Below are 23,225 nucleotides of genomic sequence, written 5' to 3' on the forward strand. Positions count from 1 at the left end.
ACACTGGGCAATGAAATAGGGCAGGGCTCTTTTATCAGTTACAGCTGAGGCTCCAAGCTGATAACAAAGGCATGAAGTGCCATGCATTCCAAAGAGAGACATCAATCCATTTACATAAAGGGCTGCCTGGTAAAACTTAGCCTATCACCCACGACAAATGTACATAAAGGGAGTGCTAGTTTGCTTAGGGAGAGATTAATTGGAAAATATTTCCTTTGAGATAGTTATAGAAAAAGCTGTGCATTCCCACCCCTCCAGCAAAGGGAAGTAAAGGGATTCCTTCTTACCCATCACCTCACCAGGTGAAGAGGCTTCAGAAAGAACCGCACAGTATGTGTTCTCTGGAATTTGGGAGATGTAGGTTCTTTTAACAGACAAATTCCTAGAAACTTCTAAAGAGGAGAGAGATCTGGACAGCGTATGGTGGCAGAGCGAAGAGAGAGGCTAGGTGGGCATGCAGTGCACTCCCAGTAAACCTGGAGCAAAGGTGTGTGTTTGCTCAGGGCAAGTGTGGAACCCCTGCAGGGATGCTGTCCATGAGCAGCCTTGGAGGGGACTCTATCCACAAAGACCACCTAGAGTAGGGAGAGAACCTCCACCAGAAGAGGCTGGACGTGGACCACAAGAGTTCGGGAACTGAGGAGATTTTCAGCAGCCAGTTGGGCCTGCACCAAGGAATTGCCACTAGAAGTGTCAGTATGGGATCTTCTGGATGTCTCACTTCCTCCAACCAAAAAACAAAACAAAACAAAAATACAACTACCATATGAAATAGCCAGCATCTGATCATTTGCCATTCGTGGACTACACCCAAGTCCAATTACAAATGTACCAGCAATCAGGACCTTTTCTATCCCTTTCCTCTTCTCCCAACCACAATCTGCTACAACAGTGGAGAGGCTAGAGGTAAGCTAGTAAATGTGGAAGGAGACATTGAACAGCAGAATAGAGAAAAGGTAAGGAACTGACTGGTCAGTCTCTTTTACTCTCTAGAATTCCTAGGACAAGACAGGCCTGAGCTAGTGGACATGAGACACCTTACATTGGAGGAAAGTCTAAAGTTTATGATAATAAACTAGGCTGAAATTTTTAATAAGTACAAAAATGAGCTTATATGTTAACACTTAAGAATAATGACCATAAAAGCTATTCCATCCGCCTAAGCTTTCATCTAGATTCAGAGAAGAACAAGTTGGAAAGATTTAATGAGCAATGACAGGAAAAGAATTGTTTTCCCCTGCACTCTACTGAGCCTAACTCATGCACAATAGAATTGTTTCAGAAGTAATAAATAAAATAATTTCTAGTTCATCAAGTAATAATGAAAATGCTATTGATCCACCTTCAATAGACGTTGAAGTTTTTTTTCTTATATCTGGGAGAAAATTGTACTGAGTTAGTCATACTCTCTCACTCTAATGCAAATAAAAGTGTCTAATACCCCCTCTAAATAATGTATCATCGGGAGTCTTTCACATCACGTATTTTTATATATTCTCAATAGTGATTAAATAAATCTTCTTTTTGTTTTTCAGGATTCTTCCTGGGCAGCTAAATCTTTTTCCTTCAAAATGACTCAGTTGGACAGAAAATTACCTCCCACGTAATGACGAGTTCAGACCGACTTCCTCCACCTCCATTGATGTTTGTTGGTGCCACGACCGGGACTAAAAGCAACCAAAAGAAATGTGGGATAGCAATTATTAAAGTACGTTTTCATCAGGAAGAATTTTGTTTTTGAATTCCACCTTTCAAAAATCTCACGCAGGTACATTGTGAGAGAGTCTTGCATTTTTAATGAACACAAATTATGTTTACACATATCCAAATTTCCAAGAGAGGACACAGTTGTGTTTGATACATGAGCACCCTGGCTCCAAAATTAATTAAAAATCGAGTAACATCGTGTATTTGACATTATTATGCATCATCTACTAATTGGCAAAATGATGTTCCATTCAGATGGTAACAGTGACACTGCTGATTTAGTGCCTAATTATACAGTTGTGCTGTAAACAAGTTATTGAGGCGGTATATTAATTAATTCTTTTTTTTCAATAAATAAACTAAAATAATTTTCCTTGTTTTAGTCATCAGGATATTTTAACATTTAAAAATAAATTCTTCAAAAATATATAAATAATTTCTCCTTTTATAATTCTGTGTTTGATTCTTAAATCTTTCAGTACAGAACAAGACAGACTTTTCCTCTGAATTTTTTCTCACAAAGTAAGATGTTCTCCTTTCAAGGATGTGATCGAGGGGACTCCCTGTGTTTAACTCTAAGACTCTAAGGCTCTGTGATAGTATGTTCCAGACACTGAGCATTTTTATGAATTAGAAAAAAAATGTGTATTGAGTATATTCTCTATGCTGTATATTATATCCCCATGACTTATTTTGTAACTAGAAGTTTGTACCCCTTAATCCCCTACACTTATTTTGCCCACTCCCCCATTCCTCTCCCCTCTGGTATCCAGTAGTTCGTTTCTTGTATCTGTGAGTCTGTTTCTGTTTAGTTTTATTTGTTCATTTGTTTTGTTTTTTAGATTCCACATATAAATGAAACCATACAGTATTTGTCTTTGTCTGACATCTCCCTTAGCTTAACACCCTCTAGATCCACCCACGTTGTTGCAAATGTCATAAGATTTCATCAATTTTTAGGGCTGAGTAATATTCAATTTTATATATATATATATATATATATATATATATATAGCATGTCTTCTTTCTTGATTCATCTATTGATGGACACTTGGGTTGTTCTGTATCTTGTTTATTGTAAATAATGCTGCAATGAACATAGGGGTGTATCTCTTCAAATTAGTGTTTTTGTATTCTTTGGATAAATATCCAGAAGAAGAATTGCTGGATCATATGGCAGTTCTATTTTTAATTTTTTGAGGAAACTCCACACTGTTTTCCATACAGTTTGCATCAACTTACATTCCACCAACAGTGTATGAGAGTTCCCTTTTCTCCATATCCTCATCAACACTTGTTTTTTGTGCTCTTTTTGATGATAACCATTCTGACAGGTGTGAGGTGGCATCTCATTGTGGTTTTTATTTGCATTTCCCTCATGATTAGTGATGTTGAGCATGTTTTCATGTGCCTGTTGACCATGTGTATGTCTTCTTTGGAAAAATGTCTACTGAAGTCTCCTGATTATTTTTTAAGCAGGTTGTTTGGGGCTTTTTTTTTTTTTTTTGATATTAAGTTGTGTGAGGTCTTTATGTATTTTGGATATTAACCCCTTATCAGATATGTGATTAGCACATATCTTCTATTCCGCAGATTACCTTTTTGTTTTATTGATGGCTTCCTTCACTCTGCGAAAGCTTTTTACTTTGATGTAATCCTATTTGTTTATTCTCACTTTTGTTTCCCTTGCCCAAGGAGATTGATCCAAAAAAATGTTGCTAAGACTGATGTCAAAGAGATGACTGCCAATGTTTTCTTCTAGGAGTTTTATGGTTTCAGGTCTTACATTCAAGCCTTTAATCCATTTTGAGTATATTTTTGCATAGGTGTAAGATAGCGCTTCAGTTTCATTCTTTTACGTGTAGCTGTCTAGTTTTCCCAGCATCATTTATTGAAGAGATTGTCTTTTCCCCAGTGTGTATTCTCGTCTCCTTTGTCATAGATTAATTGATCATGTATGCACGGGTTTATTTCTGGACTCTCTATTCTATTCCATTGATCTATGTGTCTGTTTTCATGCCAGTACCACACTGCTTTGACTACTATAACTTTGTGCTATAGTTTGAAATCAGGGATTGTGATACCTCCAGCTTTGTTCTTTTTTCTCAAGATTGCTTTGGTTATTCAAGGTCTTTTGTGGTTCCATACAAATTTTAGGATTCTTTGTTCTAGTTCTGTAAGAAATGCCATAGGTATTTTGATAGAGATTGCAATGCATCTGTAGGCTGATAGGATGGACATTTTAACACTGTTAATTCTTCCAATCCATGACCACAGTATATCTTTCCATTCATTTGTGTTGTCTTCAGTTTCTTTCATCAATGTCTTATAGTTTTCAGAGTATAGGTCTTTCACTTCCTTGGTTAAATTTATTCCTAGGTATGTTATCCTTTTTGATGCAATTGTAAATGGGATTTCTCTTTCTGATAACTTGTTATTAGTGTATAGAAATGCAATCAATTTCTGTATATTAATTCTGTATTCTGCAACTTTACTGAATTTGTTTGTTGGTTCTAATAGTGCTTTGGTAGAGTCTTTAGGGTTTTCTATATATGGTAGCATATCATCTGCAAGTAGGGACAGTTTTACTTCTTCCTTTCCTATTTGGATGCCTTTTATTTCTTTATCTTGTCTAATTGCTGTGGCTAGGACTTCCAATACCATGTTGCATAAAAGTGACAAGAGTGGCCATCCCTGTCTTGTTTATGATCTTAGAGAAAAAGCTTTCAGCTTTTTACCATTGAGTATAATGTTAGTTGTGGATTTTATTTGTCATATATGGCCTTTATTATATTGAGGTAAATTCCTTCTAGTCCACTTTGTTGAGAATTTTTATAAAGGGATGTTGAATTTTGCCAAATGCTTTTTCTACATCTGTTGAGATGATCATATGATTTTTATCATTCATTTTGTTAATATGGTATATGATGTTGATTGATTTGCCATGTTGAACTATCCTTGTATCCCTGGAATTTATCCCACCTGATTATAGTATATGACCCTTTAAACGTATTATTGAATTTGGTTTGCTAATATTTTGTTGAGGATTTTTGCCTCCATGTTTATAGGTATATTGGCCTGTAATTTTCTTTTTTTGTGATGTCTTTGTCTGGTTTTGGTATTAGGGTAACACTGGCCTTGTAAAATGAGTTGGAAGTGTTCCTTCCTCTTTAATTTTCTGGAATAAGTTGAGAAGGATAAGTATTAACTCCTCTTTAAATGTTTGGTACACTTCATCTGTGAAACTCTCTAGTCCTGGACTTTTGTTTTTGGGGAGATTTTAAATTACTGTTAAATTTCATTACTTGTATTCACTCTACTCAGATTTTCTGTTTCTTTGTGATTCAGTCTTGACAGATTGTGTGTATCTAGGAGTTTATCAATTTCTTATAGGTTTTCCAAGCTTTTGGTATATAATTATTCATAGTAGTCTTATGATCGTTTGTATTTCTGTGGTATCAGTTGTAACTTCTCCTCTTTCATTTCTGATTTTATTTGTTTAAGCTCTCTCTTTTTTTCTTGTTAAGTCTGGCTAACAGTTTATAAATTTGGTTTATTTTTTCAAAGAACTAGCTTTTAGTTTCATTGGTATTTTCTATGGTATTGGGATGATTAAATATCTTAGATATATAAGGAAATTATTTTGTTATATATAATTATTCTTTGCAAAGTTTCCAATATTCTGGGTAATAAATTTCCTTCTTTTATTTAATTTTCAAATGAACTATACTAAACTATACTATACTATAAACTATACTATACTTCCTATATTAGGAAGAATTGTCTTTTATGATACAAAAAAAAAAAGACACCCTTCAGTATGATTTGGAGCCTCAGGAAAATGATTATAAATACCAAGTCTCATTATGCTACTGAAACAAGCGTATCAATGGCCAACAGAAGGTGACGTATAAACTTTTACTGTAAAACCTTTAGTGTTAGAGTCAGCTCTTCCCAAAGCTACCATAATATAAATTAGCTGTAAACAAATAACCTGAAATTAAAGCTCATATTCAGCATCATGGACCACACTTGGAGATTCTCATCCAGTTGGTGTATGGTAGGGCCTGGGAATTTCTATATTTACACATACACCAATCTCTTGCTCATTTAGGTTAAGATCAACTTTTATGGAGAATGCTGGTGCACAAGTCTACAAGTCTCGGTTCAATCCTTGCTCCATCTGAAACAATCAGGTAACATTCCGGTCTTCCATTTTCTTCTCTGTAAAAAGAAGGACTCCCCTCTCAGCTGTAACTTCTAGAATGATTTAATTTAAGATATTGCTGTCCAATATGTTATTTTTCCAGCCCAAATCCTATGATAAAAATACTAACATTATCTTTAGTTTAAAGAAATATTTATTGACATTTGACAGTTTTGCACACGTTACTGAAGGAGTTTGAATATGTTAAACTAAGCCTGCAACGACAATGATCCTTCATTTAAGTGGCTGAAAAAGAGTGTGAACTTTGTGAGCCACATGGAGTGAGAAAATCAAATGTCACATGGATGTGAAAGTTCCCGAGTGGAACAAAGAGGATCCATCGAAAAGAGCTTAAGAAGGTGTGATTTCTGAGCCAGGTTTCACTTGTATTCTGCTGTTCAATGAACCAAATGATGTTTAATTAGTGCTTCTGTTAAATGAGTTTAGGATTTACCTCATTTGCATGGGGAAGAATTTATACTATTGCTCAATGAAGCTGCAGCTAGGTCAGAGTTGAGAAAAAGATGGAAATATATGGCTGACTGCACCAACAGAGTCTCAATTCTTGGCTACAACATGTTAATGAAACAAGCAGTAATTAATTTGCATCTACAAATCTACAGATTCTCTATTGGATTTTGTCTAGAAAATAGATAAGATGAGAGGACAGCTTCTGAAAAACTCTTATTTTTGACGTGCCTGCTTAACTATAATCATCTCTTATCGAACACACTATTCAGGAGAAAATGCACCTCACTTTGAGCACATAAAAAGTGAAAATGAGAGCCACTTGTTTACTGCCTCTGATTTTGGGACAAAAATGCTACAAGATCCATAAAAATACTTCTTATTTGTTTTCTTTAAGAATTATACCATAAAGGATCTTCCACGTTTGTAGAAGACATTGATCTCTTACCTGATGCTTTGGTTCTTAACAATTCTGATGGTTTACTTGGTTCTCCAATCCCAATGCTGTTCCCAGCAACAACACGAAATTCATATTCAACCCAAGGACTCAAACCAACCACTGTTGCATTGTATGTCTTACCATTGAGAATTTCTGGAACTAAAGAGAAGAGGACACTTCAGGCACCTAAATTGGCAGTAGCTAAAATTAATCAATCAAGAAAGCAATCAAAGAAATACATCATCTGTTTTAAAAAATTATCCAAAATATTTATGTCACATACCTGTAGAAACAGCTTGCCAACCCACAGAAAATGGTGTCCGAGCTTGAACCGTAAATATTTGAATGGGACTGTTATTATCTGAACCTGGTCTCCAGCTTAGTTGAGAAGTAGTACTGGAGATATGTTCCACTCTCACATCATCAGGGGGACCTGGGGGACCTTGAAAAATACGTTTTATGATGACTATATTAGAAATTATTAAATGCATTGACGTGGGACACAGGTAGTTTATTTTTGCCTATTATGCTTAGAAAATAAAATATTGAGCATAACGTATTTGTAGCACTTTCGAGATAAAGTTCTATTAATTCAGCTTACATAGTGAGAGATTAATTTAGAAATGTTTCCTTTGCCAGTGATGGGATGGTTAAATATTATTTGATAGGGAGCTAATCTAAAAAATTGAGACTCACTCTCATCCGTTCCTCTTACAAAAGCTAACGTAAGTAAACGTAACCAATACGGAGAACTACAGAAACATGTGACTTTGACCCTGCTCTGACAAGAATGGTTTATTATAAATAGAGGCATGTCTAAGTTTTAGGGACTGACACTGCTGGCTGAGGCTGACCGTTCCTTAGAGATAGACACAACCTATTCAATTTAATATCCATATCCATACGACCCATACCCTGGAGTCTTGAAGTTTAGAAAATAAAAAATCTATTTATCTCATCTCTTTATCATAATGTGGTTACACAAAGATCTACCATTTACATATTCACATTTTTGACTGTGAATAAACAATGTGCTCATTTATTTTCACCATTTATGCTTACCTCTAACAATGATATCAGCCACAGCAGATAAACTTTCTAGAGTTGTTTTTACTGTGCATAGATATTTTCCAGAATGATTTAACTGAATATTCCTTATCATCAAATCCCCAACAGATTCCTGCATATAGAAAGGGAAAAAAGGGATGAAAACATAGTTATAGCTAGCAGGTCCTATTTTTTTACGACTGGATAAATACTCAATGTGAAACAGTTCTGAAATTAGGAGATACACTAGTATCATTGTAGTTTCTCATATTTGATCCCTTTTATTATTCCCTTTATGATAAATGCATCTGGAACACAAACATTTCTACGAAAAACATAAAACAAAATAAAAACAGATGCAGCTTCATAAACACACAGTGATTATCCATGCAAATAAAGATGGGGAGAAGAATTATGAAAGATGTTGATTTATGCAAAAGACTTGATTCATTTTATTAAGCACTTAAAAATTTCAGCAACTTACTCCTCCAATCCTTTCAAAATGAGCCACTCCTTTTTTTAAGTCTATGACATCTCCATTGAAAGACCACACAAATACAACTTCAATGGAGGGGTCATGGGACACCTGGCATGGTAGCACTATACTCTCGCCAACTGTAACATCCATTTTGGAAGGTGGAATGGTAATAACAGTCCTCTCTGTTGAGAAAAAATATTATTATTAAAAAAACTTATAAAATACTGGTATATGGCTATAAAACACATACTTTGAATGGTTTTGTAATTGTTTGAAGTTGTATAAATACCACCTGGAGTTCTACTATATTTAATATGAAAAATTTTATTCCCTTTTTTCAAATATTTCTGCATTAATTAGTGTAGCTTATTACTTGTGATAAAATTAAAGACAATTTTATTCATTCTTTATATAAAAATAGTTTATAAAAACTGTAAACCTCAAAAGACAATATTCTATACATAGAGAATATACCACATCATTTTTATTTTAAAATTCCAGCCAAACCATTACAGTTCATACACAGGTTATAGCTCTAAATAGTTTATGCTATTTTCATACACTATGAGACAAATTATGTTTCTAAGATCATAACTATGGTAGTTTATGTAGAGATTTATATCATAAGCTTATATTTATGTGTGAATGCAAGATATTTATGCTATGTCTGACATAGTGGTGATAACAATTTTCCGTTTTAGCTAAAGGTGCAACATGAACAGGAGAAAAGTACATTTTTCCTTTTTCATGCAGGTTTTGCAATGTTAGGATATATATCTATCATAAAAACCCTTCTATAGAAATATCAGTCTCGATGTCAAACTTCATTCTACAAGTCCTAGCATTTCATTGATCAAACTTTCTAAGGGAAATTCCAAATGTCTTCCAGTTGGACTCAAGAATCCTCTATTTTTCTGATTAAAGGAGACTCATGGTGGTAGATCATTTTTAACTACTTTTTTAACAATAAAATAAACAGTTTCAATTTTAGAGTGCTAAGAATTGACCAAAACGGCAATTCAGCAACCATAAAAAACCCTTGGACATACATTGAATTTAGATATGCATTAACTGAAATAAACACATTTCAAGGAATTTACATTTAAGAATTACTGGTCTGGGTAAATTATAGTGAAAAAGTATCGTACATAAAGAAATTTCAAAACAGTGAAATTTTGTACGTAGACAAGTTTCAAACAGTGAAATGAGCCAAAGAAAACAAATATGAAAATACTAATTTGAAAAGATATATGCGCCCCTATGTTCATTGCAATATTATTTACAATAGCCAAGATATGGACAGAATCTGAAACTCCATCAGTAGATGAATGGGTAAAGAAGACATATATACATATATGTGTGTGTGTGTGTATACATATATATACACATATATATATACACGTATATATATCTATATATACAATACAATATTTTTAAAGCAAAATGCTTTATATTTAACACCTTTTGTTTTAGGTGTACAGCATAGTGATTCGACATTTATATACATTATGAAATGATCACTTTGATGAGACTAATGACCATCTATTATCATACAAAGTTATTACAATATTGTTGACTATATTCCCTATGCTGAACATTACATCCCCATGACATTTATTTTATGACTGGAAGTTTGTACCTCTTAATCCTGTTGTTATTGTTTTTTATTGAAGTACAGTTGACATACAATATTATAAGATGTAATAGGGTAATAGTGACACATGAATAACAACATAAACTTACAAACTGCAAAAAAATATATTTTTGGTGTCAATTTTATATAATACATTAAATAATATTTTATTAAAGTTATATCTTGATTATTATAAGATATATGCGCCCCTATGTTCATTTGCAATATTATTCACAATAGCCAAGATATGGACAGAATCTAAAACTCCGTCGGTAGAAATATGTGTATTATATTTTATAATGTTTCTGCAAATTTATTTGTTAGATTATTGGAATTTATGTTTTAAGCAACTTCATTTTCAGTTGATGTAACTGACATCAGTCACTCATGGCAAATTCAAAATCACAAATACGTTTTGATAATGGACCTTGCAAAGGATCTTTCTGCTAGTACAACTGTTGAATTGTTAAGGGTATTTTATAGGTTGTGGCAACATTGGAATAAATTTCTGATACATTATTTTGAAATACGTGTTTTGGAACATCCAGAGCTGATGGTTCTCATGGAACAATTTTTTTCTAAAAAGATTTAACTCTTCCCACAAATCAATTTTGTGTAAGTCTGAACTAAATTTTAAACGTAAATTTAGACAATGGAAATGTAATGTTCTTCTGACATATCCTGCAACTTGTGGAGCTTGTATGGGAAACTGAAAGTGGCTTAATGATTTCTGTATAATACAAAATGCCTCTTTATACATTCTATTGCAGTATCTTCAATTACAAGGAAACACTCATTAACATTTAGTTCACCTGCAGCTTCATATGAAGATAGTGTTTTTTTTCATTGAATGGAATAATCTTTAAATTTAATTTCTATTTTTAAGCCTCTGGATATTAGCCTTGCAATGTTGCACAAATTTTCAAAACCATGTATACTAAACTCTTTGAAGAATTAGAATAACTCTGTGATATGCCTTATTGTGGATGCCACGTGTAGGCTTTTATTTTGTAATACTCTAAGGCAAAGTTTACCACCTGAGCATTGACAATTCCTGTCCTGGTGCCAAGGCTGAAGAGCTAATATTTCTGCTAATGTCACATGGACATCCTGTGGGGACAGATGGACAAGCTGACCTCTCACATTGGGTTCAGGCACTGACTGTTTTCTGAATCTCTTGTTCTCCTGTAGCCCTTGCTGCCACCCACTGAAGTTTCTGCGGCTGCTGCCACCATCAGTTCCACCGATCTGGCCCAAGGTCTTGATGTGCCCACCTCCTGAGGGCCTCAGCACTCTTGATTGCCACAAGGCATATGGGCGTACATGGTACCAACAGCTATACATGAACACCACCTGCTTAGTGCACAGGCCTAAGCCCGTGTGTACATGGGCTGCTGCTGCTGAGCCATAAATGTGTGCGTGTGCTGCCACCCAGCTCATGCACAGGCTCCACTGTCCCAAGAGATTTCACTTACAAAACACTAGTTCAGAGACAAAATAATTACGAATTTAAGACAGTGACAGCAGAGGATAAGACCAAACGTGGGGCATTTCTCAAGACAGGATACTGTGCAACTGGGTTGCTCACCAATGGAATGAGTCCTGGATGCTACATTGAGAAATGTAGGGGGTTTTTGCTGAAGGAAAATGGCAAGCTTTGGAAGTGTGAAGCAGAGGGAATGTTATAAAGACATACCAGTATCTGTAGGGTGAAAAAATTGATTATATTTAAAAAGAAGTAGCTTCTACGTGGGCAGACTTGTTATCCAAAAAATGAGGGATGCATGATAATCTGAGCATAGCTCCCACTGTGAGTACCCTTCTGTGTGGGTGTGGGGTACATGGACAAGAATACTTATAACTACTGTATCCTCTTCCCACACTACATGCAGAACTGTCCTAATCCTGTGTAGGTGGCTCTCTAACTGCCACAAGGCTGCGATTGCTACACTAAAGAATTCACTTTTACAACCACGCACAGCTCCAGCCTGGAACTCTGAATACCCCACTGAGACAAAATCACACTTACAGAGAAAGGGAGAGTTGTTCTTGAGCAGCAGAAACATACAAAATCTATGATGTTATTTTAGGGAAAGAACGAGGACTAGTCTTGTCCATTAACAAGTTCAGATTCCTCTTTTGTATACACTTTAACTTAAGAAACTCATATGAGAGAGGTTTTTTTCAAGCCACTCCAATTACTCTGAGGGAGTGGAGGGATGTATGTACACGTACCTCGTCTAATCCCTTCCTAGGAGCGTGTATATACCAGTAGAGTAGGTGCAATAACATGAGGCTCAGCATTAACACTGAAACACTTCTTAGTATTTATGGATACATGAGGTCATTAGGGCCTGAATTATAACAAATTATAAAGGCAGAAATTTGACCATGCTAGACTCTATCATTTGTCAAAACTTGAAATTATTTAAGCCTCTTTCTCTGAAACTAAATAGAGGAAGAGTTACTCCTTTTCATTTCTTATAATTTTATTCTCCTTGCATATGCCTTATGCATTTGTAGAAATTCTAGCCCAATAGTTAAAAAATTTTAGCATGAATTTCCTGGAGAACATTTTCAAATGTGAATTGTTCTGCTTCCACCAGAAATACCGAGTTAGTAGGTCTGTATGGTGAAGCTAGAACATGGATTTTTAACAGATTGCTTCTTCAGTTGATTTTGATGTAGTCAGTCCAGGACCACGTCTTAGGAAATACTGCTTCAGGTTTTGAAATTTGAACCTGAAATTTCTATGTAAGAAAAATCCAAGCTATGAAAAATATATTGTCATAAAATCTCTAATGCTTAGAATCAGTAAAATGTTATGGTTAGTAATGCTTCAAAAAAATAAAGATGGACTTCCAAAGTTATTTAACTGTAATTAATTATGTATACTATATCTACTTTTGGAGTTGCATAGTACATTTTAGTATATTAAAAGCTCTGAGAATTCCTGGATTAAAGAAACTTTTTAAAGTTTATTCAATTCTAGACTTCCTACACTTAAGAGATAGGGAACATATCCATGTAGTAAAATCAACTTTTAATGAATATTAAATAATAATAAAAGAAAAATCCATTTTTAATCCATGTAATACCTCTTAATACAGCTTGGAATATAAGGGATTCTGAGAAACAATGTTTGGAAATACGACTTTCACAGTTCAAGAGGATCAGCACACAAACACACATGCACATATATGTGTGTCTGTTTTTATTCAAAATACATGCACATATGTAAATACATATTTATGAGAAAATCACATAAATTTGACCTCTAAATAATTTAGAAATGTTAATTTTTAAGATAAGAAAAGTGGTTTTATTGTTGTCTTAAAAACTGATTCCCTTATAATTTAAAGACACATTCTGAAATAATTACAGAAGAAATTATGATATTTGTGATTTGCCTCTAGATATTTGGGGTGGGTGTTGGGGAAGTAGGTGACAATATGGATGAAACAAAGTTGAATATGAACTGATGATTATCAACCCTAACCAATGAGTACTCGGGAGTTCCTTATACTATTTTCTCTACTTTTCTGTGTGTTTGTGATTTTCAATGATAATAAAAGAAAGACAGAAGGAAAATGATGGGGTAGTGAATATTTATCTACAGAATAGGGAGGGCTCTTTCCCATTCAGGTTATAAAATGATGAGGACTGACTAGTTTTTGAAGATTATCCTAAATATGAATGACAAACGTTCACGAAGAGTTCATAAATTACAGAATTTTAGTATTTGTCATTTTCAATCTATTTCAGGGAGATACAAATCATATGAAAACAGCTTGATCTAAGAATGCTACTCTTAAGAAGTAGAAAGGAAAAGTTTAATAAAATATATAATGCTTTGGATGAGTACTCTTATTCAAAATCACTTTGTCTTAAAGGCAATGATGTTTCCAGAACACATCTTTAGGTACAAAGCACCTTAGGAGATGTGAAAATTAGTATCAAAACTTTTTTCAGTATTATTTAGCATGATTTCTTTAAACACAAGTGGAATTTGTTCCTTCTATCAAAGGTGAGACACACTATTACATGACAAGATCCCTAACTACATTTTTAGAAATCAGGAGATGGCAATCCAATGTATAATTGGTCTTTCCTGACTATTTAGAAAATATTATTTTGATCACTTTTTGTTTGTTTATTTCTTTTGTACCTTCAACTCATTGGAAATCTCCATCTGTGATAATCTTTCAGTGTCACTCTTCAGAATAATAAGTGCTCAGGTGTTTCTGAAATTATCGACTCATCTCAAAAGATGGACAAATGTATAAGAAAAATCACCAAACCTTTCTACCTCTGTACAAACATATGATTCTGCTTTCATTTGTCTATGATATTACAGGAAATGTTGCTAAGATACCGATATAAAGGAAACTAGCGTATAAAGAGCACTTCAAACAGGTGAAATAATTCTCTGATATTTTTCTCACTAGTTAACTTGTGAAGATTAGAAATAAATCCTTCTAAAATCTGGTCCTCTTCCTAATTCCTCAGAATCTCAAATTAGCCACCTGTTAACATATTAACTTTTTCCATTGCTCTTAAATTCTTCTATTTACATGCTTCAATCTGGGATAATATTCCTTCTAACTTTAGGAACTTTCATTGCATTTCTTTTAGTGCAGATTTGAAAATGATAGGTTCTCTGATGTTTTATTTGTGTAAAAGCATCTTTATTTCACCTTCATTTGGGAGGATGTTTTTGCTGGGCCCGGAATTCTTACTGGTGTTGTCTTTCTGCCCATTGGAAAGGCCGTTCCGTTCCATTGTCTTCTGGATTCCCTTATCGCTGTTGCTGTATCAACTGCCAGTCTCATTGCTATTCTTTGGAAGATAATGTATTTTTTTTAAACCAGCATGATTTTTCTTTCCTTTGGTTTCATGACTGTGTGCTTATTTAAATTTTCCTTTGTATTTATCCTAATTAAGGCTCATATAATTTCCTGAATAGGATGGCTGCTGTCATTTTCAGTTTTTTAAAGTCCGTGGCAAATATTTCTTCAAATATAACTCATTCCTCATTTTCTTATTCCCCTCTCTGCTCTTCTCTTCTATAAAACCAATCTATTTTGTTCTTAATTGTAGCTTTGTATTTTTCAGTTCTAGAACTTCCAATTGATTTTTAATACATGCCATTTCTCTTCTGAAAATTTCCATCTTGTCATCTACTTTTTAAACATATTAATCCCAATTAGTTAAAAACCCTTGTCTAATAACTTCTATATCCCTATCAGCTGAGACCTGTTGCTATTGTCTGATTTTTCTCTGGGTTTTGGTCATTTGGTCCTGGCTCCAGCTACTTCTGGTAACATTTTATTGAATGTCAGGTTCTGTAGATCAAAATGTGAAGGGTTTTATTTTGTTATATTTTGCCCAGAAGATTTATTTTTTTAAGCAAGCAATTGAAAAAGCTGAGTGCAGTTAGGAATTGATATGAATTGGGTCTGAATCTCAGTCATTTTAAGTACTGGTCAATTTTGTTTTTTTTTTATTACTACAACATAGTTCTTTAGGTTTCTTGATTCAAGATTGAGTTGTTTAGAGGATCTTATTCTATTTGGCTTATTCTGAGCCAAATTTTTGTCTTCCTTGCGCTGTGAGGCTACCAAAATTTCTCCTTGATATGTTTTCCATTTTCTGTTTGGTTTCTTGTTTTCCTGATTCCTACTGCTTAGGAATTGACAAATTTCTGGAGAAGGAAAATCTTGGGAATATGGGGTTCATCTATCTGTGCCTTTCTCCAGAACATTGTCTCTCAAGTTACAAATGCCTAGGTTATTGTCATAATTCCCTCAAACTACTATTTTTATTTATTTTTAAAAGATTTTAACAATATTTTAAAAAAATTTTTAACAATATTTTAACAAAAGGTTGATATCGGTGTGATAAAGCTGCTTCAACTAGTCAGGGCAGAAGTTTCTCCAATATTATTAATGTTTAATAATAGATTGTACGTAGAGTTGGAAATATTTAGGCCATTTATCAGCAGGTTTTTAGATAATAGCTTGAACAGTATGATAATTGATGTCAGTTGGAGAAAGAAGTGAGTATCACTTTAGACAGAAGTAGAAACTCTTAACATAGAAATATATTAATAGCTTATTCAATCTTTTATTCAAGACCATTTAATTAGTTTTGAACCGTTACCTTCTTCCAGGTGTACATAAGTATAATACTGAACAAACAAAACAACAGTGAACTAAGGAACCATGAGAGGATTTCCATCATAAGAGGCAAAAAATCTCATCTACATTTTAATAGGAACATTTTAGCTTCTAGAAGGGAGACAAAGATGCAATCAAGACAAATACTTTTGAGGCTATGGGTGAGTTTCTCAACCTCAACATTGTTAACATTTTGGAGCAGATAATGTTTTGTTGCATGCATGTGTGGGGGGATTCACAGTGAGGTGGGGAGGCTGTGCTGTGAATTATAAGATATTTAGCAGCACCTCTGGCCTCTTCCCACTAGATGTCAGTACATCTTTCAGTTGTGACAACCAAAAATATCTCTACGCGTTGCCAAATGTCCCCTGGGAGGCAAAATCAAGTTGGTTGAGCACCTCTGTGCTAGAGCAATACTCTGGGAAAGAGAGGGTGGTGGTTAAACTACAGTTTGGTAATTAAAGTGGTGTAAGTGATTAGATTCTGTAAGTATCTTGACACTGAGGCCATTTGTTAGACAATTTGATATGGATTTGAAAGAAAGAAAAAAGTAAAAATGACTACAAAGACTTGGCCTGAGCAACTGTTAGTATAGATTGTCATCAATATAGTGGGAAAAGGCTGCAGCCGGATCAAATCCAGGGAGTAGGAATTAGGGAGACAATATTAAAATGTAGTAAATTGGTAAGTAGAGATGAAAAATTGGCAGTTGAATTTTGGGATTAGGGTAGATATTTGAACTGAGTGTACCAGTTTGGGAATTAGCTTATAGATGATATTTAAAATGATGAAATACCAAGTGAGTGGTAGTAGATATAATAGAGAACAAATTCAAAGACAAATCCCTGGCACACTCCAAATTTAGGAAATTGGTAGGATTAAGAGGAACAAGCAAAGGAAACTGAAAAGGAGTGACTCAAGAAGTAAAAGAAAAACCTGAGGAATATGATGCCCTCACAGCCAAATAAGGAAGGTATTTCAAGAAGGATGTGATCAACAGTCTGACATGTTAAGTAAGATGAGGACTGAGAACTGATCATGGTTACTAGTCACCTTGTTAAGAGCAGTTTTGATGAAATGGTAGGGAAAAAGCCTACTTTCATCAATTGAAAACAGAGTTGACCAGGACTGGAAAATCAAGCTCATATAGACTACTTTTCAAAACAGTTTTGCTATAAACGAGAATAGTCAAACACGACAGTAATTGGAGGGGAAGCAGGGTCAGAAAAGGACTTTTTTTCAAATGATGAAAGTAACAATATACAATTATGCTGATGGGAATGATGTGTTGGAGGGGGTAATAAAAATGAAAGAGACAGAGAGAGAAAGAACTGTTGGAGTGACATCCCTGAATCTGAGAGGGAATCATATCTGGTACACAAGTGGAAGATTTGAACTCATGACCTGTTATCTCCCAAATTGTGCTTTCTTGATTACTTGATAAATTTTGTTTAAACAAGAAATAACTAAAACTTGACTTTTTCTAAATATTAGTAGAGAAAAATAGTATCACAGTAAAAAACAGGATGTACAATATCTTGAAGAAGATAAGAGATTAAATAGTATTTATTTTCAGTTCTTTATAAATGTGTAATAAATGCTGCCAAAAAAAATTTTTTCTAAGACATAAATCTATCAAAACAGAGATCAAAAGGGGAGACATAATTTGAGAAACTGGAATGAAGTTGAATGATTTCTAGCTGAGTTGTCATAAAGCTCAATCCTATGCTGGCAGTGGGGAAAGCTAAGAAGAAAATTTATTTATTTAGCATTTCAACCCCTCCTTTTGGACCTTATGAATAGGAAGCAATTTGGTCTCTAGAGCGTTTTCCCATATCAACAGAAGACCAGCAAATTATGCTTCTGAGAGGATATGAAAAGAGAGTCTCTGAAATACCAGTCACCGAGCTTAGTTGAAGATGGGAGAGTCCTACTGAAAAGGTGAGAATTGAGGAAACACGTACATAGGGAGTGCTGAGATCCAATCTCATTTAGCTCTGAGGATGCCAGCTGCTGGGCCTTTTCTCTCCAGGCAGCAAACCAGGAGTGAGAGGTAGGGGTCAGCTGTCCTAAGGATCTGATGAGCCCAAGAGAAAAGATCTAAATATAGTGTCCTTAAGAGTTTTCCAAGGAAATATTCCAGCCAGATCATCTTAACGTAAAGTCCAATCGGATCCTTAAGCCCTCAAACTTGATCAGAGATTTCTAAAAAATTTTTACTACCCCATTCTTAAATACGAGCAGGCGACTGAGATTCACAGAGTATCTTTGTACACCTCTTAATAAAGGATAAGGATTAAAACAAAGAAAGAGAATAAAGTAGTTTGGGACAACAAGAGACCATGCAGGAAAAATAGCAAAAAGAAAAACTATCAGCAATATTTTTAGAGACAGAGAAAACAAGAGCAAGATATTATATGAAGGAACAGTCAGAAAATAAAAAGACACCTAAAAATTTTTTAAAAATAGCAAAAACAAAAATTTAACAGAAGTTCTAGAAGATAAAGTTGAGAAAATCTCCCAGAAGGTAAAACAAAAAAGCTATAAAATGAATACTAGGAGGAAAAAACAAACAAAAAACATACATAATAACTGCATACATGTTTATAAACTATATCTATCTATCTCAATATCTAAATATACAAAATATAATAAACTACCTACACAGATAGATAGATACACACATACACACATACATACTTGTATATACTCATAGGGTACCAGTTTAGGAAATCTAACTGTCACATAATAGGGATTTAAGAAAAAGAAATGGAGGAAATTATTAAATTATTCAGGAAGATTATCCAGGATCAAGAAGTATGAGTTTCCAGCATGACAAAATTCATCAAATGCCTGGTATAAAGGTTGAAAATAGATTTACACCATGGCGCATCATCATGCAAGTGTGGAATCCTGGCAACAACAAACTTCTAGAAAGAGAGAGAGAGAAAGATGTCACAAACAACATATCAAAAATCAAAGTGTTTTCTGCTTTCAGAGCAGAGTAACATCTCCAAATTTCTGAAGAATAATGATTTCCAATCTAGAATTCTATTTCCAACTAAACCATCAATCAAATGTAAGCATAGAATAAAGATATTTTCAAACAAAAGAGATCTCAGAAAAATTGCCTGTCTCCTGAATTCTTTCTCAAAAAATTGTTAGAAGATGCATTCTACCACAATGAGGGAGTATGTCAAGGCAGAGAAAGGCATGGTGTTTAGGCAGCGGCGCTCCCACGCACAAGGGCAGCCTGATATGGAAGGGAGACAATTGAGATAGCATTGAGGAATGAATTACTGTTAAGTCCTTTGGAAACTGAGCAAACAAACAAAACAAGGAAATTACTAACTCTAGGGAAAGTAAACACAGGAAAATTAAAGCTAATACTCTGAAATAAAACCTGCACAGAGAAAACAAACAAACAAACAAACAAGGAAATCAGTGTGATAGAGTCTTGAATTCTCTACCTCCAGCAAGTCAGAAATGGAGGAATTTTTAATCTCTATTTAATATACTTTTCCTTTTTGTACATATACTTGCGTAAAGTTAGGATGTTTTATATCCTCTTAGCCAAGTGCAAGATTACCTGCTCAGATGTGTTTTACAGATTAAAATTTACATGCAGCACATGGTATTAGATTCCACCACAGACAGAGTATAATTTAATTCCAATGCACGAAGTACCCAAGGCCAATATTTTCCAGTTTACCTGCAGGTACCATCTCCTATTTATCTTCCACTTCAATATTTAAATGATTTAGAACAAATACTAAAAAACTACCAAGAACCCCAGAGTAAATGAAACAAATGAAGAACCATCTAGAGAAAGTAATTGTCTAAAATCTGAGTTGTCTAAATGATGAAACATGCCTAAGCATTGTGCAGGGTAACACTGAAAAATTCCCTAGCAAGTAATAATGTAAAATGTAAACACGGATCTTCTATATTAACAAATAATAAAAACAGGGCCTGACATCTATTAAAAAGAGCGTGCACTGTAGATCTGCTTAATGAACTAGATTTGCCAACTACTCACTTTCAAAGCTGCTAATACATAATAGGCAATGACTATTTATGGCATTATATTTATATTTCTTATAGATAGGTAATGTTCACTCAGTCCTCCAATTGCCACTTCATGCAGGGCTGTAGTAAAACATCAGGGTGAAGAATTCTGTAGTTTTATAGGAGATGGAATTAGGGAATTTTATTTTTAAATTCAAATGTTTTAAAATGTAAGTATTTTAAATATCTTTAAATTTAAAATTAAATTTTATTTTGCCTGGCTACAGGACCTAGTAGAAAGAGGATGTTTCCTTCTGAACATTTTTGGGATGAGGGGTGACAAAATGAGAAAATAAAAGCCAAAAAAGCAAAATCAGATGAATTTGATTCATTTGATTAATTTTTCCCCTTCAGCACCTCACCTCCCATCCCATTCCTCTTTTGGGCTTCAAAGAATTTCCTAACTTCTTCCTTGAGTATTCAGAGTCCATAGACTGAGAACAGAGCTTGCCTCTGAGGGTCTTTTATGTCATAATGACACACATTATTCCTAAAAAATGGCACTAAAACATAAGTGACTGCTGTGCTGGTTTAGAAATAGAATGACCGAGAAAGTTGCATCAGAATGGAATCAAGAAAAAATTACTGAACTTTCAATTCCTCACCAAATACTCAGAGCACAAGTATGCACAAGTTTGGGAGGGAAATTGAAGACAGGAATACTTACAGTACAAGATGCTTTTTTACTGCACAGACTAAGCCTACTGTTGGTTAAAGTTTTGTTTTGTTTCATTCATTTTTAATAAAAACAGAAGGTAGATAGCTAGTGGTTTAAGCCAAGCGAGAGAAGTCAAATACTAAAGAGTATATACTGTCTGATTGCATTTTGATGAAATCTATGCCAAAGACATCATAACAGTGGTTGCTCCTAGGAGTCGGTTTGGGGCAGAGATACATTAAGAAGGGACAAGATGGGAAGTTTTATAGGGCAATGGTAATGGTCTATGTCTTGGCAGAGTTTTGGGTTACACAGGCATATGAATTTGTCAAAATTCAGCAAAAGTACACTTAAGATTTATGTGTTTCATTATATGTAAAGTTTACTTCAAATGAAAAAGTGTATAAACAAATATTGAACTCTAAGGTATGAAAGCTGAAATCTTTGGGGGAAGTACTAATATCTGCAAGTTACTATATTTTTATTCCCTCTGGACTTTAAACAACGTTAATGAAAGTGTCTCACATAGTTATTATCACACAAATTTACTGGAAGAGAAAAAAGAAGAAAAAAAAAGTTTTGCCACTTACTAACACAGGGACCTTGGGCAAGTAGTTTTAGCAATCTATGCCTCAGTCTTTCCTTGTGTAAATGGAGATAATGATTATCTGCTTCAAAGTGTTGTTCTGGGGTTCAATGAGATGGTATACATAAAGCACTTATCACAGTGCCTGGAACAGAGCATGTATTTAATAAACAGTAGTTAATAATGATAATAATAAAGAATACAATAGCAATAAAAGCAAAAACAGACCCCTCAAGATCTCTTGCTAGTTAGTGAGAGAGCTGGTTGATCTAATTCCAAAATCTGTACTTTTCACCATGTTAAGAAGTGGTATATACTCAACTGTCTGGCCTCTTCCACTTGGCAGAAACCACTATTTATACATCATTTATTTTTATTAAGAATAAGCAAAACAAACTTTAATCAGTTATGTTTAACCTGTTCAGGGAAAAATATCTTGAACAATCAAAAAAAAAAAGATACAAATCTATAATTCATTAATACCTGTCTTTTACGTTATATATTATACAATATACTTTAAAACATACTGCTGCTTAACATACTTGGAAATTTTATCTGAGTGATATGTGATACATATTTGAAAGAATATGGGCTAAATTGTTATGAAGATCAAAATAATATTGGCATTGTTGAGTTTGTTTAAATGAATTTTTTTGTTTCTTTGTTTCCACATTTTTCCTTGAAGAGTTTATGGGATTCAAATCTCAAGAATTTACTTAGCATTATTTTCAACATTAGAAGGAGAAAGAAAATTTCATTTCTAGGCAGTATAAAAATTCACTGTATATTTTTTCACCCTAAAAATACTTCCATTAGTAATTTTAAAATCAAAATCTTCTTTCTACTAAAATGCTTTAAATCATTCTTTGCAGAGAACTGGCGTATAGAATGAAACATTTGGGGGAAAATATTAACAGTAGTGGGAGACTTCTCCATAGTGGTTTTTTCAACTACTACAATATGACAACTACATTCCAATGTGTCTTGTTATTTCTGTGAAATTGTACTTTTGGTTTTCTAAACAAAGCTGGACTTCTTGATAAAGCTGGGCTCAACACCTCAAATCCTTTAAACTACCTTTTTTGCCACAAAGCTTCCAATTATCTACCCATTTTGGAATGTCTCTTAGTAAATATAGAACCATATTAGTGAACACCCTCATTCTGCTAGAGAAAATGGATAGGCTACTCTCTATGCTGGTATAATAAAGACTTCTATCACAAAGAATAAACAACTAAATGAGCAGCAATAAACTTAATTTGCACATTAGATATGCTTTTCCAAGTTCCGACATTTCAGTTGAAAATAATGCTGAGGCAATGAGGCCTATAATTGAACATCCAAAACTTCTCCAGTGGGGAAACAAAAACAAATGTTGCCTGCAAACAAGATCATTTTTATAGCCTGCTGTTACTCTGCTTTTTAATAATTTTCCAAATGCCAGATAAAATAATTTCCCCTTTTATGTGATTTTCATATACCTCTTAGTATATGTACACATCGTGATTTTAATCCAAGTCCTCCAAAATGAAGACACAAACTCTCCTTCCTTTTGATTTCCTGTTTGTGCCTATGGAACACGTCCTCAAATTACACTGGGCATCTTCCGAGGCTCTGGCAAGGCTGGTGCTAATTGCACTCCCAATGTTTGAATGGAAAATTGCTTCATCCTGCTGCATTAGCGAAATAGAAATTTCCGACATACAGTGCAGATAACTTCAGAATCCTCTTAATGTAGATAAGCCATATCAGCTA

General features: G+C 34.1%; 1 protein-coding gene across 1 annotated transcript in view; it reads right to left on the reverse strand.

Moving 5' to 3' along the window:
* The window catches only part of CNTN6 (contactin 6), a 295,689-nt gene that overhangs the window by 21,413 nt on the left and 251,051 nt on the right, over positions 1 to 23,225 (reverse strand). Inside the window, exons 13-17 of the mRNA XM_046683997.1 lie at positions 8,353 to 8,528; positions 7,884 to 8,001; positions 7,105 to 7,263; positions 6,831 to 6,980; positions 1,597 to 1,667 (exon numbers count right to left, since the gene is read on the reverse strand). Of these exons, the coding sequence (XP_046539953.1) occupies positions 1,597 to 1,667; positions 6,831 to 6,980; positions 7,105 to 7,263; positions 7,884 to 8,001; positions 8,353 to 8,528 (674 nt within the window). The remainder of the gene's footprint in view (positions 1 to 1,596; positions 1,668 to 6,830; positions 6,981 to 7,104; positions 7,264 to 7,883; positions 8,002 to 8,352; positions 8,529 to 23,225) is intronic.

The sequence above is a fragment of the Equus quagga genome, chromosome 1 (genome assembly GCF_021613505.1).
Source record: "Equus quagga isolate Etosha38 chromosome 1, UCLA_HA_Equagga_1.0, whole genome shotgun sequence".
In the NCBI taxonomy this organism is placed as follows: domain Eukaryota; kingdom Metazoa; phylum Chordata; class Mammalia; order Perissodactyla; family Equidae; genus Equus; species Equus quagga.